This window comes from Denticeps clupeoides, chromosome 2, assembly GCF_900700375.1.
Source record: "Denticeps clupeoides chromosome 2, fDenClu1.1, whole genome shotgun sequence".
In the NCBI taxonomy this organism is placed as follows: Eukaryota; Metazoa; Chordata; class Actinopteri; order Clupeiformes; family Denticipitidae; genus Denticeps; species Denticeps clupeoides.
The window spans coordinates 8724829-8742054 of NC_041708.1; the positions used below are offsets into that span (position 1 = coordinate 8724829).

The 17226-nt window shown below is 42.7% G+C and overlaps 1 protein-coding gene across 3 annotated transcripts; it reads right to left on the minus strand.

Moving 5' to 3' along the window:
* Positions 1-8687: 8687 nt before the first annotated feature.
* Positions 8688-16374, minus strand: znf281b (zinc finger protein 281b). 3 transcript variants are annotated; one of them, XM_028965262.1, is made up of 7 exons: positions 16242-16374; positions 13584-14002; positions 13293-13406; positions 12649-12772; positions 12029-12112; positions 10823-10941; positions 8688-10648 (listed from the first exon to the last, which is right to left on the minus strand). In XM_028965262.1, the coding sequence occupies exons 2-7, from the start codon at positions 13953-13955 to the stop codon at positions 8897-8899; spliced, it is 2565 nt and encodes an 854-aa protein (XP_028821095.1). In that variant the 5' UTR covers positions 13956-14002; positions 16242-16374; the 3' UTR covers positions 8688-8896. The 3 variants fall into 3 exon arrangements, with proteins under 3 accessions (XP_028821095.1, XP_028821076.1, XP_028821085.1); XM_028965243.1 differs by having other exon boundaries at positions 13293-13409; XM_028965252.1 differs by having other exon boundaries at positions 13293-13409; positions 16163-16270.
* Positions 16375-17226: the final 852 nt, after the last annotated feature.

Here is a 17226-nt window from a genome sequence, read left to right on the forward strand (position 1 = left end):
TAGTTTTTTTTTTTCCTTCTCTAACGCTGCCTTCAGTTTTATGATCCTCTTTTGCTGGAGAGCAATAATATGCTCCTCCTCAATCATCTTAGTTCTGATGGTGTTAAGGGAATCGTTTTGGAGATCATGGTCCTGCTCAGTCTTCCCCAGCATGTTACTCTCGGAGTCTGAAATGTGGAGCAGATAGTCCATGGTGAACTGGGCCATTTTAACAAAATTCAAATTTTATTTGTCACATACACAGTCATACACGGTATGATGTGCAGTGAAATGCTTTTTGCAACTGCTACAGACCACAGTATGTTGCAAGTAAACAATGAACCAATATGCAAATATTGCAAACATAACCAAATATTACACTTTTACGTCTTTAACATAAAATATGTGTAACTGGTAGGGTGAAGGTGTGCAAATGAGTTAGTTTTTTTTTTTCCAATGTTTAAAGAAAAGAGAAAAAGAGGCATAAAAAAAAAAAAGAGCAGTAAGGTAAAAAGCGCAGAGTCATTTTGTGCAAAGTGGTTTTGTGCAAAAGAGTCCGTGCATGAGTTCTATGTACTGTTGTTGAGAGCTCGGACAGCCTGCGGGAAGAAGCTCCTCCTCATTCTCTCTGTGTTGGACTTCAGGGAGCGAAAGCGCTTCCCTGATCGCAGCAGAGAGAACAGTCCATTGTTGGGGTGGCTGAGGTCCTTCACTATCTTCCTGGCCCTGGTGCAGCACCGTTTGCTGTAGGTTGATTGAAGGTCAGGGAGCTTGGTACGGATGATTCGTTCGGCTGATCGAACCACCCTCTGTAGGGCTCGCCTGTCGTTCATGGTGCTGTTCCCGAACCAGGTTGAGATATTTCCCGTCAGGATGCTTTCTATGGTGCAGGAGTAGAAGTTCCTGAGCACCTTGGAGGGCAGTCTGAAGTCTCTCGGGCGTCTGAGGTGGTAAAGACGCTGCTGGGCCTTTTTCACCACGGTGTTGATGTGACAGGACCATGACAGGTCCTGCGTGATGTAAACACCGAGGTAACGGAAGCTGTCCACTCTCTCCACTGGGCTCCTGTTGATGACAGGGTTCTGGTAGTTCCTCTCCTGCTTTGTACTGAAGTCCACTATTAACTCCTTTGTCTTGCTGAGGTTCAGGTGGAGATTGTTCCTCTGGCACCAGTTCACCAGATTTCCAACCTCCTCCAGGTAGGCCGTTGGTTATGCTAATGTCTAATGTACAATGGCATTTTCTGCAACACCCAGTTTCGAGATTGCAGAACGTGATCATGTCCACGCGATCAATCATTTTACGGACATCCTTTTCTTTGGCTATTCGGTCCGGGTTGATTTCATTCAATGTATCCCAGTCTGGACGCAGATAGCGGGGCATAAACATGGCGGGCGGAAGAACCGCTGCTCTTCTAAGAGTCACTGTGAATGGCTGACCTGTAATGGACCGCGTCCAAGTGTACAAACGCGTCTGCTTGTTGGCTGGGTTTTGCGTGCTGAACGCGACAGAAATTAAAACTTTACATGACCCGAGCGATAACTGCAGCTGCTTCTATAGGGTGGCAGGTCGCTGTGATTGGTCCGTTAAAATGACGTTAACGGCTGTGATTGGTCCGTTAAAATGACGTTAACGGCTGTGATTGGTCAGATTCAAACCGCCGTGATCTTTAGTAATTTGGAGACACTGGGTCATCCTTGTTTGTTGCGTTATTGAAAACTTGCTTGCTGATCATTAAAATCAACATGCAGATTTAGGTTGAAAAGATGAAATAGTTTTTGAGTCCAGATGCATTCGTCTATTGAAGATGCAGACGAAATGAATACCACAATGTTCCGCAAACGCCACGAGAGGATGTTTTTATTCAGTTCATTAAAAACTTCATTGTTTGCTCGAAATTGAAAAGAATTTTTCATTGACATTTTAATTAAAAGAAAGAAAATAATGGTACGGTGGCCGGAAAACAGAACACATAAACAATGCACACAGTCTGACATAAGAAGGGTTCTAATCTCCCACTCCAAACTAGTGGAATATCTGGGTGATTAGAAATGTATTCATGCCGGATTCGGTGCAATAGGCACCTAAGGGGTCACAAGGTTAAACCATTCTCAGCAGGCTACCTTTCTACCTTGTAGAATTTTACACACACACACACACACACACACACACACACACACACACACACACACACCACACACACACACACACACACACACACACACACCACACACACACACATTATATATTCGAAAGACATTGACAGGGTTTTCGCACGGTCTCTGCGTCATTCTCGCAGACCGCATCAGCAGTTGTTGCCCGCTTCTCCTCTTCAAGTAAAGTAAAGTGAAGTGATTGTCACATGTGATACACAGCAGCACAGCACACGGTGCACACAGTGAAATGTGTCCTCTGCATTTAACCCATCACCCTTGGTGAGCAGTGGGCAGCCATGACAGGCGCCCGGGGAGCAGTGTGTGGGGACGGTGCTTTGCTCAGTGGCAACTCAGTGGCACCTTGGCGGATCGGGATTCGAACCAGCAACCTTCTGATTACAGGGCCGCTTCCTTAAGCGCAAGGCCACCACTGCCTCAAACTGCCTCTTCACGATCACGCACACAGAAAAAGAACTGGCGCCACCTTGTGGCACTATTGCAAAATAAATAAAACCACCTCAGTAAAATAAATCCTGGTGAATTGTCCCGACACTACCATCTCTCATTACAGAATCAGCTGCTTTGATCTTCACTGGGACATTGAGAGGTGAATTTGCTGTTGAACTAAACAGCAGTCACACATGAACACTGGGGACCAGACCAATTGGCCAAACTAAGAAATTTACAGTAGTCTTAGCTAAGGATAAGACTGTTCACAAACCATGACTGAAAACATGACTCAAATGCACAGATTTGTTAACAAAAAAAACTATAGTGATTGCAACTTCATGCACTGAGATTGTATAGTTTAATTTTCACCTTGTTTTCTTGTCCATAACATATGAACCATGAGACAATTTCTAGTCTTTACTACTACACTGTATAAAATTTATTTTAAACGTGTACTGTGTAAAGCTATATACAATTTAGTTCATTGATGTGGCTGCCAATCTACAATAGGCTAGCAGCTTGGTGAGAAAAGATCAACAGTTGGAGAAATTATTAGAAAATTGAATCACTCAAAATCTGGTCCTCCATGCGAGATCGCACGTAGTGGGGTACAAATGATCTTGAGAAGGGTGAGGAAACGGCTCAAAAGTACACAAAGGGAAGAGAGCTGAAACCACAGTAACAAAGGCTGTTTATAACACACTGCAGTATGTCATCATGGTTTAAAATCCTGCAGTGCTTGAAAGGTCCCCCGGTTTAAGGCAGCACGTTAGGCCAGTCTAAAGCTGGCCAATGATCCGAAAAATGTTGCATCCCAAGAACATCCTACCCACTGTGAAGTACGGGGGTGGAAACATTAGGCATGTGCTTTTTTGGGTGTGCTTTTCTGCAAAGGAGATAGGACGACTGATCCGTATTAAGGAAAGGATGAATGGGGCCGTTTATCGTTAGATTTTGGGCAAAAAACACATTCCATCAGCGAGAAGATCTGCATGGAAGAATACCATCTACAGTATGTGACGTAAATGGACTGTGAAACATTGAAGCACAGCACGCAGTGCACACAACCAAATGCGTGCTCCGCATTTAACCCATTACCTTGGTAAACAGTTGGCAGCCATGAAAGACGCTCGTGGAGCAGTGTGTGGGGACGGTACCTTGCTGAAGGGGAATACAGTGGCACGTTGGCAGTTCATGATTTGAACCAGCAACCTTCTATTTACTTCCTTACCCGCTAGGCCACTGACTTCTGTAGTTACAAACCAAGTTTACATTACAAAGTATTGAACTTTTGCTATTGATTAAATACTTATTTTAGCAACAATTACACACACACACACAAAAAAAAAGAAAAACATACAATGTTATTCCCTAGATTTTTTTTATATTCTCTTGTTGAAATGTACAGTAAAATGTGCCTATGAAAGAGGTCTGTGGTATTTAAGTGGGACAACTTACACGACTGGTAGCTGCCAAATACTTTTTTCCCCCCACTGTATTATTTCAAAATGAATCTCCACCAAAGTTAAATAATTTGGAAATACAAATGAAAGACTGTTGCCTAATTAAAAAAAAAAAAAAAAAAAAAAAGTGCAGTGAATTTTTTTGGATATATTTCCCGAATGGCCTGTATAGTTTGTATGAATGGACATCACAGGAGCATGCTTTTGTTTTGCATAGCGACAGTCTACAAGAAGATATGTGACATTCCAGTGTCAATAGTTGTGCATGAAGATTCACCTCTGTTTTACATGCCTTTTGTCTGACGGCAACGTGTGAAGTGCCGGCCGTCAGGCCCGCCCACTCTTTGTCTTCCCCAGATGGGAGGGTGTGACATCAGAAACAACAGGTTCTGATTGGACAGTGACAACTTCCTGTAGGCCAGGGGTATAAAGGTTTGCTCACATGTGGAGCTTCCTTGCTCAGGGAGTCTTTTCTCTTCTCCCATTTTTCTCATGGCTTTTCTCTCTCTCTCTCTCTCCCCCTTTACTCTTTCTTCTCATTTTTATTTTCTCTGTAACATTGGTACCTTTTTACATTCAATATCCACATGTAACTACAATAAATATTTACCGGTGTTAATAAATTAGAAACTGTTCATTTTTAACCTCTATTGTGCCATGCCTCTTTCTGCCAGGTAACATCAAATTGGAGTGGTTGAATACAGTGCTTTGTGTGGAGGGAGAAAGAGTTTTTTCTACACACTCTGTTCTCTCTCACACCACATGGTCTTTTACTGTAATGTAGAAACATGTAAATATAGTGGGAGACTTAAAATGATATCAGGGAATTCATAACTCTGCAGATTTGCACTGACAGACTGACTGAGTCTAATCAACAACAGTGGCCGGAAAAATAAATACAAATAGAAAGTCCCGCTTGTTGCCATGTGATTAGAGAATTACACCTTTATCACTAAAAGTTATTATTTGAGATTATGGCATTGTTAAGGTGTTCAGAGAGAAAAACAGTTTCACATAAATATAAATTCTGATCCTAAACATGTTGATCATACTGAACATCAACAAATTGTTCACCGTGGGACATGGTTTATGATGTTCAATGTAATACCGGTAATCTAAAATGTCACAAATCCTGGTTATTACTGGTTACAGTTTGGTTTGTGGGTTCATCTATTGTGCCAGCCATATCTACATGCCACATTGTAAGTGATAAAGTAATTAGTCTATGTTCATTTTATACCTTGTCGGAGTGGATCTGGATTTAAAAATGCCTGTTTCTGCGGTCCCGGGCTTTTTAGGATATGTAGATCCTTTTTATTTAAATTAAAGCACAGAGATTCTATTCCTCCCTATGCATTAAAATTCAGATAAAAAAAGACTTACGGTCACAGATCCACATCCGAGCAAAGGTATCACGTCGGGATCACCATTTTTAAAAAAAGACCATGTGGTGTGAGAGAGAACAGAGTGTGTAGAAAAACTCTTTCTCCCTCCACACAAAGCACTGTATTCAACCACTCCAATTTGATGTTACCTGGCAGAAAGAGGCATGGCACAATAGAGGTTAAAAATGAACAGTTTCTAATTTATTAACACCGGTAAATAATTATAGTTCATGTGGATATTGAATGTAAAAAGGTACCAATGTTACAGAGAAAATAAAAATGAGAAGAAAGAGTAAATGGGGGAGAGGGGGAGAGAGAGAGAGAGAGAGAGAGAGAGACTCAGAAGCCTTCCGGCTTCCGATGGAAAAAAACCCTGAGCAAGGAAGCTCAGTCCCTTTTCCACATGTGAGCAGACCTTTATACCCAAAAGCCTTCTAACGTGGCAGTGTAGCTATATTATTACTTATGTTGAAAGCAAAAATTTCAATCAAAATAAAAGATTAACCACCCAGTCAAATCTGCAAAAGTTGCAGTGATTGGACAAAATCCTGGAAACACATACCATGAATGTATTTCAGCATTAAGGTTGCTATGTTCATTAAACCTGACCATCACAGTAGTCGTAATATACCCTAAATCCTGCGTGGGATGACAGAACCGGTCAATTTAGATCCAAATGCACTGTAAAAGAGATTCCTTAAAAGGAATACATGCCATAATGCTTCAGCCGAGTGACTGGGGTTTTAAACCAATAACTACAGTAAGAAAGGCAGCAAATTTGATATTTTTTCATGAATTATTGCTTTAATCAATTTAGAGGGATACTGGAACTAAAACACAAAACAGTAATATGCAATAATATCCCACCCTCCCCAGCAATAAAAGCTGAAATTATACATCACCCACTGAAGGTCAAGACTTCTCCCTGCACATCCAATCCCACTGCAACATGGTTCTGTAGCTCTTACAGTAAGGTTTACACATTCAGTATCACATAGGTGCAATTTCATAACAAAAAAAACTTTATTGGCTTATCTAATCAAGTCACCTGACAGGTAAAGCCCTGTAAAACCAGGTAAGACATAAAACAGGAATGGGGACGCATATGCTACAAAATCTGGTGCAATGGTGGTGATGATGGGGGGAAAAAAAATACCCACCCCATAAGTCCAATCCCTCCCCAAACAACCTTCATATCATGCATACAAAAAAATTATAATAAAAACACACACGTAGTGTTTTGTACATTGTTGTAAACAAAACATTATGGCAATTTATAAAAATATGGGAAATAACAGGAAACCATGAAATTTCTAAGAGATGTTATCTAGGATGCAACACTGCTTGGCAAGACATAATGGATCAAAAAAAAAAAAAAAAAAAAACATTTGCACCTCAGGTCAAATTTCTCTCTATGACTGTAAACACAGGAGGCATTACATGATTATACAATATGATTCACACACTACAACATGTCCACTACATACAAACGCTTGTCCCTGGTATTCTCAATCATTACAGTGATATGAGGTATTTTAAAGGTCAATTCTATTCTTTTTTTTTTTTTTTTTTTTAATCATTTTCTTTCTTGAAATGCTGCAATTTCCTTCCTAAGTTATAATTAATGGTTTGAGCAACAAAAAAAAAAAAAAAAAAAAAAAAACATTTAAAGTCTTTGTTCCTCTTGATATCACACTTTTAACCACCCAACCCCACATAATTAACATGGGAAATCTGGGTTATGGGTGGAAGGGTCTTGGTCATGAGAAACAAACATTTTTTTTAATTGACAATCCTATACCTATTGGAGAGGAAGACAGCAGCCTTGTGTTTATCCAACGCAGGTGGGGAACGGGTGGGGAGTCACAAAAATAAGGGTCTGGGGGAACACTAGTGTGTCTTAGTCTCTTTAATTCTGCAGCATTCCTGATTTCTGTGGCTTTACAAAAAAAAAAAAAAAAAGTTCAGTCCAAAAAGTTCAGATTTGCATGGGTGTCAGCGATATTGTCTCTGTCGGCTCACACAACGAAAACAAAGACGAGGAAAAAAACCCACAGGCAATTAAAAAAAAAAAAGGGGTGGGGTGGAGGGGGAGCTGTAGGCAATGCCTAGGGACGTTCAAGGACAAGGTGAATGGAGCTGGATGTGGATAGGCTCTTACACAAAATGCATTTTAATACTTAAATACTTTTAATACAAAATTAGAGCCCAAGGCTCCACAAAAATAAAGGCATAGTAGCATCCATTACCAATAATCCCCTGACGACACCACCACATCCCACCCCAACACTTCCCAAATGCTCTTGATCCAGACTCCTAGTCCAATCTTCCCACCCACAATACCCACCCCTCACAGTTTTGTCCACAAAAACCTAAAAGAAAAGGAGAGAAAAAAAAATCTGTGTTGCATCGGTCTTGAGTTTTTTTTTTTTTTTGTTTTGTTTTTTTTCAGGAAAAAGTGCTTGCTGAATCCTTGTTAAAGAAGAGGAACAGAAAGAGACCAGAGGAAAAAGGAGAATAGCAGACATCAGTGCTCTCCGCACCTTTGTAACACCCTGAGGCCACGTCTACGGAGTTAGGAAGAAGCTCCTCATAAATATAAAAAATAATAATAATAATTAAAAAAAAAAAAAAAAACAATAAATGTTACTGTGGTGTACTTGGTTCTGCATTTAAACATGGCCATTTTGCAGAGTAAATGTGTGTTCACACTGACCAATAATAATAATAATAAAAAAAGGTACCATAATGTCCATGTGATTAAAAATAGTGGATAGACGAAAGAAAAAAAAAAGCTGTTGTGAGTTTTGATTGGCTACAGTCTGTTTCCTCAATGGATTTAAGCAACAAAAGTTCACTGTCCATTTCATAAACTGTTAAAAAAAAACGAGTGCTAATTGCAGCTCGTCATTAAAAAAAAAAAAAAAATCTTAGTTTGTTTTTTTTTCCTGAGTAATACTTTCAATTATTGTAACAGACAATATATAATTTTTTTGCTATTTGAATACTGGGCCGCTCCCTGACAACACTATTGTAATTACTACCAATACTTAAATTGTATTTTACAAATGCATCTTGATTGCTAAAACACACAGGGATTGTGGGGGGAAAATAATGAAGCCAGTCCATAGCTACAGTCTATTTTTTTCCTTTTTGTTAAAAAATTACACTTTAAATCTACTCAACCAAATATCATACCAACTACACTAATTAAAAAAAAAAAAAAAAAAAAAAAAAAAAAAAACATAGGGACTAAATACATATTAAAAATAAAAAATGAGTAATAAAAATTGCATGAGGTCTGAAAGACCTTCCCTGGTAAAGTCTTGTATCAACATTTAATGGCAGTGTAATAATAATTACTAATTTTGTTTTAAACCTAGTCATAAAATGAAAAGGAAGCGGGGAAGAGCATCCCATTCCCAAGCCCGGAAAAGGTTTTTTTTCTCCGCCTGCAACCCTTTTACCTGTAGCTTTGGCTTGTGGGAGTTTTGGATCCTGAGCTAGCTGGCTCACCAACGTCAGCTAACAGGCCAGTGTACCCTGAGAATTCCGACACGGAAGTTCGCGGTATCCTGTGGTCAACTTCGCCACCATACGCCAGAGGGGTACCGCGACCCGACTTGAACTGGGAGCCAAAGGCCTGAGCGAAGTTCTCGATCTGGTAGGTGGAACGCATGTCCACTTCCTTGGAGGGCTCCAGCGTGGTCAGGTCAGGGTAGACTGACCCGTTGGCTGAGCTGCCGTTGCCGCTGTCATCGTTAGTGTTGGCAGGGCCGCCGTTGCTCTTGTCCTGATGCTTCTTCTGGCTGGAGCCGCTGCCGCTGGCGAGCTCGGAGGCGGTGATCTGGTACGGCGGAGAGTGGGACTTGTCCAGCTGCTCTGTGAGCTCCTGAGACGGAGTCAACTGCTGGTGAGCGGCGGGCTCCAAGCTGCTGAGGTGATAGCCGGACTGAGAGGCGGAGGAGGACGAGGGGTGGGAGGGTGACGGCGAGCCCACCAGCATGTTGAAATGGGACTTGGAGGACGTCGGTGCCAGCGGTGAGGTGACCGGCTGGGTGTAGCCGCACTCCAGGGGCGAGGTGGCGTAGACATGTTTATCGGAGAAGAGGCCACCCGAGGGGCTGGGGCTGCTGGTGGACAAAAGGCTGGGGAAGGGCCCCGTGGGCCCCAGGGCAAAGCTGGCGCTGTGGCTTGTCCTCTCCAGTGTCTGGAGGAGGAACTTGGAATACTCGCTCATGACCACGCTCTTGTCCCCAGAACCACCAGGGGATCCCTCCTCTGGGCCACCCAACTCCGTGGCAGCACTGCTGGGTTGAAGCTCCACGTGGTGCTGGTCAGAGAGGTCGAAGGTCACATCTGGGTGAGTGCCATCTGGCTTGTTGGTGTAGTGGTCAAGGAGGCTCTGGAGGACCTCGTCTGGAATGCCCGACTTGTCCTGTTTGATGTCCACGCTGACCAGTGGAGAAGTGTCCAGCAGGGCTAATGTGGGCTCTCCACCCATCCCGCCCTGTATGACACTCTGCTGTGGGGGTAAGTGAACCACACTGGCGCCATAGTCATTGGTCTGACTGTTGGCGGCATGAAGGTACCGCCGCTTCTTCAGGAACTGCATGGCATCGTCATAGTTACTGCTGTTTCCTGCTTGCTTGGGCCCACCGGAGCTCTGCAGGAGGCCAAGGGACTCCATCCCTGCTCCACCAGACAGGTCCATGGAGTTGGGCTTCTGGGACAGCAGTTTCTGACCATGGAGGCCAGAGGGGGAGCCCGCCGCCTCCTCATCCATGGACAGAAGGCCCTTTTCTAGACCCTTGCGTCCAACCTTCTTGAACACGAGCTTTGGTGAGCGGCCCAAATGGCCGGAATTTGCCAGGTTTCCGGAGGGTGAGCTGCCAGGAGCCCCGGAGCCTGATGGAATCTCCATGTCATAATCTTGGAGACTCAAACCTCTAGGCACCTGGAGCCCTGCTCCACCCGCTGAAGCAGAGGCTGACGAACCCTTCTTCCTCCTTCGCTCCCCGCCCTCGCCACCATTTTTAGACTTCCCCCGCTTACGGCTCGTTCCACCAGAGCTGCCATTTTCCTGAGTGAGTAGGTAGCTGCCCTGTCCCATGTCCTCATCGCCCAGGTCCAGCATACCTGGCTCCAGGACTTTCTTTATGGCTTCTCCACAGGTTCGCTTGTGCTTCAACAGTCTATCAGTGCGTGAAAAAAACTGAAAAAGTGTGGTTTCTTATTAATGAACATATTAATTCACCTCCAGCATTAATACACAGATGCATTGAATCTTGGACTTGGTCCAGCTGCTAAGCATTTGCACATCAACAATAAGACTACAATACAGCCACTTATTTTATTTTTCCTATTTGGCATCAAACCCCTTACTCACCTGTTGACAGGTGTCACATTTATACGGTTTCTCTCCACTGTGTGTCCTCTTGTGTCTCTCCATGTGGTACTTCTGAATGAAGCGCATGTTGCATTGGTCACAGCTGAATGGCTTCTCCCCTGCAGAAGAGGAACACGTCCATTTCCACCCACAATCAAAGCTTCTTCATTTTTACCCTATATGTCTAAGTAGTAGGACTGGGCGATATGGCACAGAAATTTATCACAAGATACAAAATACTGGGAAAGTGTTTTGATATTGCCCGTCTGGAACCGAAAACCCCAGAGATAATGAGCAGTTTATTAACATATAAAACCATGACTATCGCTGCCCTTGTCGACTTAGTTTTCAGCCATTTTGCAAAATTTAGCAAAACCTGTACTCTGAGGTGGAATGTATTTTATATTTTTCATTTTTGTGGTCAGTCTCCCTCTGCCATGATGCTCCAGCTATCAGTTTTCAAAGTTATCAAAACTTTGGTCCTCGACAATTAAAAAAAAAAAAGCCCATCCATACTAAAATCTGACTGGTTTTCTCAGTAAAATAAGTAAATCAAGAAGCTCTTTGTCTAGATTGGGCCACATGAACAGGAAACACATGCAGTCATACACACGTTCTCTCGCTCTCATTCAGTTGTGTGCAATGCACGTGTTTCTGGGATATTTCATTCAATTTGCAGGTATCAGGATGCCGCTATCAATATGCGGGAGACTCCCGGAACGTCCAGTGGACTTGGGATGTCTGGAAGACACATGTGTGTATATGTAAATATACACACAAAGATGCTCATTTTTTATGTGATTGTAACTATCAAACAAGATCATATAAATCGCCCAGCCCTACTAAGAAAGTAGATATTATTTGTGCACTCATCCCTCTAGTATGAGATAGAATGTGATCATCTTACAGTGCACAAACATTTAACCAAAAGAAATAAATAATGATGATGATGATGATGATGTGCTCAGAAAGATCTGACTCACAACAAATAATGAACAAGAAGGCCTTAAAGGTTTCAACCCTTTTTTCATCTTAAAGTCAGTCAGTTGAGTCCATCTACGTAGATGAAGCTTAAAAAAAAAAAACAATGCAAGACCGTTGTCTTCCATACACAGAGTTTAAAACCCTGATCTATATAACATTACAGTTCCCCTGCAGAAAAGTTTAAAATAAACTTAACAACAGGTTACTTCAGATGCTACTCACCACTGTGGATCTTTTCGTGTCGCTGCAGGAGGTACTTCTGGATGAAACTCATGTTACATTGGCTGCATCTGAAAGGCCTCTCACCTACATGATGAAAAATATTATATATCATTAGTTGTGACATTTGTCAGGCATAATAAAAGTTAAATTAGTTAATGCAATGAAGCATCGTTTGGTTCAAGAACTGCAAACTACAGATCACTAAACTTCATGAATCTCTGTATCAGTGGGAGGTTACTGGGAGGTTCTTTGGAACCTCTACAAAGTCTAAAATACTAGAACAGCTAATTCTTTGCTGTTTTACCATTTTCATTGAGCTTCAAAGTTTCAAGCACCCATAATGTGAAATTTTAACCAAATTTAAGCTAGACAAAGCCAGACTCTCTGTGTAACTTTATTTATTGATTTAATTTGTGCTAACAGAAGCTCGTAGGTATGTTGGTGTAGTGAATGCTAATATTGACCTACATTTTTATGTTTATATAAAGCCTGCTGATGAACCGATCTTCAGGATATGAAAGATGACATGGTTTAAATAAACTATGGCAAGATGCCAAAGACAAAATAATTAAAGGCTCTACGGGAAGCCTGCCCTGAAATGGCCAGGACCAACTTCTGACCTGTGTGAATAAGCACATGTCTGCGCAGATGATAGGAGCTGCGAAATGCTGCGTTGCAGTGCTCACAGATGTGTGGTTTGGAGCTCGGAGACAGTCCGCCGCCATCTCCGTCCAGCATTAGTGACTGCAGGGAAAAACAAGAAATGAGAAGGCCAGTTCCAGACACTACATTTTCCATTGGCGGCAGTTTATAAGACATTTTTAGAGTGGTCTGTTCCCGTGAACATTCTTGGATTGTTGCTGATGATCTTCATTTACGCATTTATAAAAACCCTAAGGGACACAACTGGGAGACAAAAAAATAAATAAAATCATGAGTAGATATATACTTTGATACATGTTTGATATCCATTATCAATGAACCAAGCTTTAATGAATCCAGACTACTCACGATTCCAGACATTTCTCCCCAGTCATTCACATGTGAAAGTGATTGTTTTTGTCACTGAGTTGGGAGTTTTGCCAATTTCTTCCCATTCATTTTAAAAGACTGGTAACATTACAAACAGACAAATCTTAACCCAGAACATGAAACTAGGGATGAACACCTCACCCACAAAAGGTGGACTCACTGTACTACCTGTCTCGAGTAGGAATCCACTGAATTAAACTGAGCAAGGTTATTTAAATGACAGGAGATTCACCTTTGTGGAGTCGCCACGCTTCCTTCTGACTTTGCCCTCCTGTCCCTCTCCATTTGTCTTCCTTCCTCTTCTACCCGTGGCATCTTTCGAGTCCTTCCCTAATCTCCCTGGGAACTGCTGATAAAGCACAGATTAAGCAAATGAGGTCTGAGGAAGCAGACAGGCAGCAGAAGCCACAAAACAACTGAGGACTAGTGGCCGTGGGACCAAACCAGAGCATGGATGCATGATGGTAACTGGACCACCTGCTTAAAACAATGAAGAAAAATGAAAAAAAATAAAGGGACTCACGTTGCTATGGCTCAGGTCATGGAGGAGCATGTTCTGGTGACCACCCAAAGACATGTCCAACATATCCACGCTCTTGGCCCCTTGTCCTGCAGGGCCTCCGCCATAAAGGGGCAGGCGGTAGTCCAGCTCAGTCATTTTTTCCTGCTTGATGCCCATGCTGTGAAGAAAGGCACCGCCGTGGTCGGGCGAGTCCCGTTCCTTCTTCAGGATCATCTCCTGAGGGAGGTCCGTCATGACCGACTGGGTGGCCAGCCGGGTGAAGCTGGTGACGGGGGGCAGGTGGCTAAACATTATCATGCTGGGGGGGAAGTTGGGGTCCATGCCCCCGTTTCGCAAAAACTCGTTGCCTATCTTGTCCTGGATTATGCTCATGGTTGGGTCCTTGTGAGGGATAGCTCATTAATTAAAAGGGGGATATCCTAAGAGAAGGAGGTGGAAAACAAAACATTAGAACACATTTTAGAACACGCTGCCTTAAACATTCCCAATGAAAAAAATTATTGCATTACACTGCAGCTAGTAACCCAATTCTACTTTTATTAGCATGACACTAATCTGATTATTTTTAGGACGGCGTCACATGACGTTGAGTTATGAATATTTTTATTTTTTTTATCCCCTCTCCTGTTCTAATTTAGACCACAGGTGGCACGAAATCCGATAGGGAGCTGCACGAACACTTGAGTAAACACATGCGTTGCGAACTAGTACATCGCAATTGTTGACTTGCTTAATCCCAATGCATCTGCCACTCTCCACGCAACTATTGTCCCTTTTATTGAACAGGACCACGGAGCCATTGAGGGGGTGGTTGGGTGGGTGGGTTCGGATTTAAAAGTTACTTTGAAAGACATTCTAAACGGACACGAAAAGAAAAATCAGAACAGTAATATTATTAAAAAAAAAGAAAACCAATTCACAACTAACCATAGACGGAACTCTTACTTCAGAGCTCCATAATGAAGATGGAGGGTCAAGTGTGGGTCAAAAACCAACCGGGTTTGCAACCCGCTTTACTTCCTTAAGGCCCAGATGGAAGCAGTGTGCTCCTCTATTCCTTTTGGTCGCCCATTAATTACTTGATTGGATTCATTCGGATTTACCTGACAGGCTTACTATGCAACGGGCCTGAAGGAAATGATTGATGGCAATATTTTATGCACGCAGATGACTGCAGATTTAAACCCCGTGGTTCAATCTAAATTAGACTAACTGGAAGTGATCAATGCATGACTGCAGCACAAAGGAAATATTGTTTTCCGCTACAAAAATTACACGCGGGACCAGGTTCCTCCATTTTATTCGTTATTTATGCTAGATTGAACTGCACCGGGAAGTGAAAGTTGCTGGAACCGCAGCACGGCACCAAAAGCCCACTGCCAAAATATATATATTTACATATACATACACTTTTATCAAGGGCATAAGCAATGATGATTAGTCCCAATCTCTGTAGGTCAATGTGGATTAACCAAGTCTTAAGGCTCTTGACCGAAAGCACCACCCAATCATTACAGGCAAAGGTCAGCAATCAACTGACCCAAATGAAAAATGTACAGGTGTGAAGGGGAAAACGCGTAAAAAAATAAAAAATCATTCATAAATAAGCATTAACTGCGACTAAATGTAGAAAATATATCTGAGCATATTGTTCCCCGCATCTAGCATCAGTGTTGACATTTTGATCTTTTCATTTGCAATTTTAAGAAAATAATCTTTATTTAAAAAAAAAAAGGGCAACCCGATAGTCCATGGTCGATGCGCAACCGGGCTCCTTTCACTATTGTGTTGCACGTAGGCACCTTTAAACGCCAACGTTAGTTCATACGGCCACTATTTCCAACCAGCCACAATATTGGGGGAAACTACGGTGCCGAGGAAGCGATAAAATAAAAGTGTGGCAAAAAATAGAAAAATAAGTGTGTCTCGCATAAACTACGTAATACGCACGCTGTAATTATTCCAGTGGCGAGCTAAAAGGCTAACGCCACACAATATACCGTTAGCCGTCTGGCTAGTTAGCGCGAAAAACACACGCCACAAACAATATCCAGCCTGCAGCATCCGATGGGCAAAAAAACACGAACGCAGGCGTTACAGCCGGCGGAGCAGAGCAATAATAAATATACATGAAGGAAAAATAATAATAAAAAAGGAACTCGTCCGGATAAACAAGGCGGGCTTGTCGGACAAGGTTAGCCGGATAGCGCGCAGGTTTGTGATGGAGAAAGAAAAGAAGTAGTGGACGGGCTAGCCGTTAGCATTAGCTGTTAGCGTTAGCATTAGCCTAGCATCGGTGCGGATGGAAATAAAAACTCTAATTATAGCGGCGCTATTTCCAACGGTTCCAAATATCACCGACGCATCCCCAAGCACGCCCGAAGTGCAGCGCGACGTGCCGCGGAGACCCGCACACATAGCGGCGAAAAGGAACCGCGAGGGTGCTTTGCGTTTTTTAAAGTAAAACCATAAAGGAGATTGGGCATCTTAAAGCCGTGATTACACGAGCCACATTAAACGGCTCATGAGCCGAAAACAATGATGCCTGGTGCTGAAGGCGGCTGTGATTTGATTCAGACCTTCTCATCCCGCACACTTTCGACTGATTCCCAGAGATCGCCGAGCCAAACGCACATCCAAACGCCCCGCCATACTTACCAGCGCATGACCGCAACCTACACTTTAACATCTGCCGCTTTATCCCCCCTCGGTGGATCTTTTGAAATTTTTTACGGCCAAAACATTGTTCTGCTGCGGCTGCTGTTCTCTTCCATCTTGTCTTGGCGCAAGGAATTATGGGTTGGCGGACGGGTCGTGAGAGGAGACAGATGCAGCAGCGGGACGGGTGCCGCTCGTTCAAACTGCCACTAGGGGTCGCTGCATGCCAGCCCAAATTCACGCATTCTGGGTTGTTATGCGCACTGGGATACGCGATGAACGGAACTTCAGTAGTGCAGGTAAATTAAATTTGAAAAACGAATGCGTTGTAAGATAAGAAATATTTTTACCAACATTTACAAATTCTGAGACAAATCAAATTCATAATGAATAAACATTTTGATAAATAATGGCACAAATTGACGACAAATTACCTCCAACCTCAAGATCAGGCTCCATGTTACAAATTACACAATGTGATTACCCCAGCAACATACGAAAAATCTCATTCACTGAATTGTGTAAATTTTCCTTACATGGACCTCCTGAATCATAAAATTCTCTTTTATCTGTACAAATTCGTCGGTGCATTAATGAAAAATAATATTAATTGTATTATTGTTGTTTATTAGAATAGGACATTAAACTACGACCGCATTGCGCCCTAACCGGACCAAACGGCATACGGTCGATGACGCATCAAACGCCCTTCACACGCGCACCTGCTTTGTCATTGGCTGCATCTGATGTTTAAGACCCGCCTACTGCAATTTAATTGGCCCGGTCAAGGTACGCGCGTCCAACCCAAACCCCTCCCACAACTCCACGCCACTCTACACACACAAAGCGCTGGACCACACCATCGTGTTCGACGTGCCGCCTCTTTGCGGTGATCCGAATCTATTGACTCGGTTCACCACAAGGATTCTTATCTTTCGCATTTAAAACAAAATCAACATGCATACCCATAATTCTCATATATGAT

What these genes read in the sequence shown, in the direction of transcription:
- znf281b (XM_028965243.1), bottom strand. Translation starts at nt 13,955, where the DNA reads ATGAGCATAATCCAGGACAAGATAGGCAACGAGTTTTTGCGAAACGGG. An exon ending in ACATGTGCTTATTCACACAG is followed by an intron (nt 12,113 to 12,648) that starts GTCAGAAGTTGG and finishes TTCATCATGTAG; the next exon opens with GTGAGAGGCCTTTCAGATGC. An exon ending in ACACGAAAAGATCCACAGTG is followed by an intron (nt 10,942 to 12,028) that starts GTGAGTAGCATC and finishes CCTCTTCTGCAG; the next exon opens with GGGAGAAGCCATTCAGCTGT.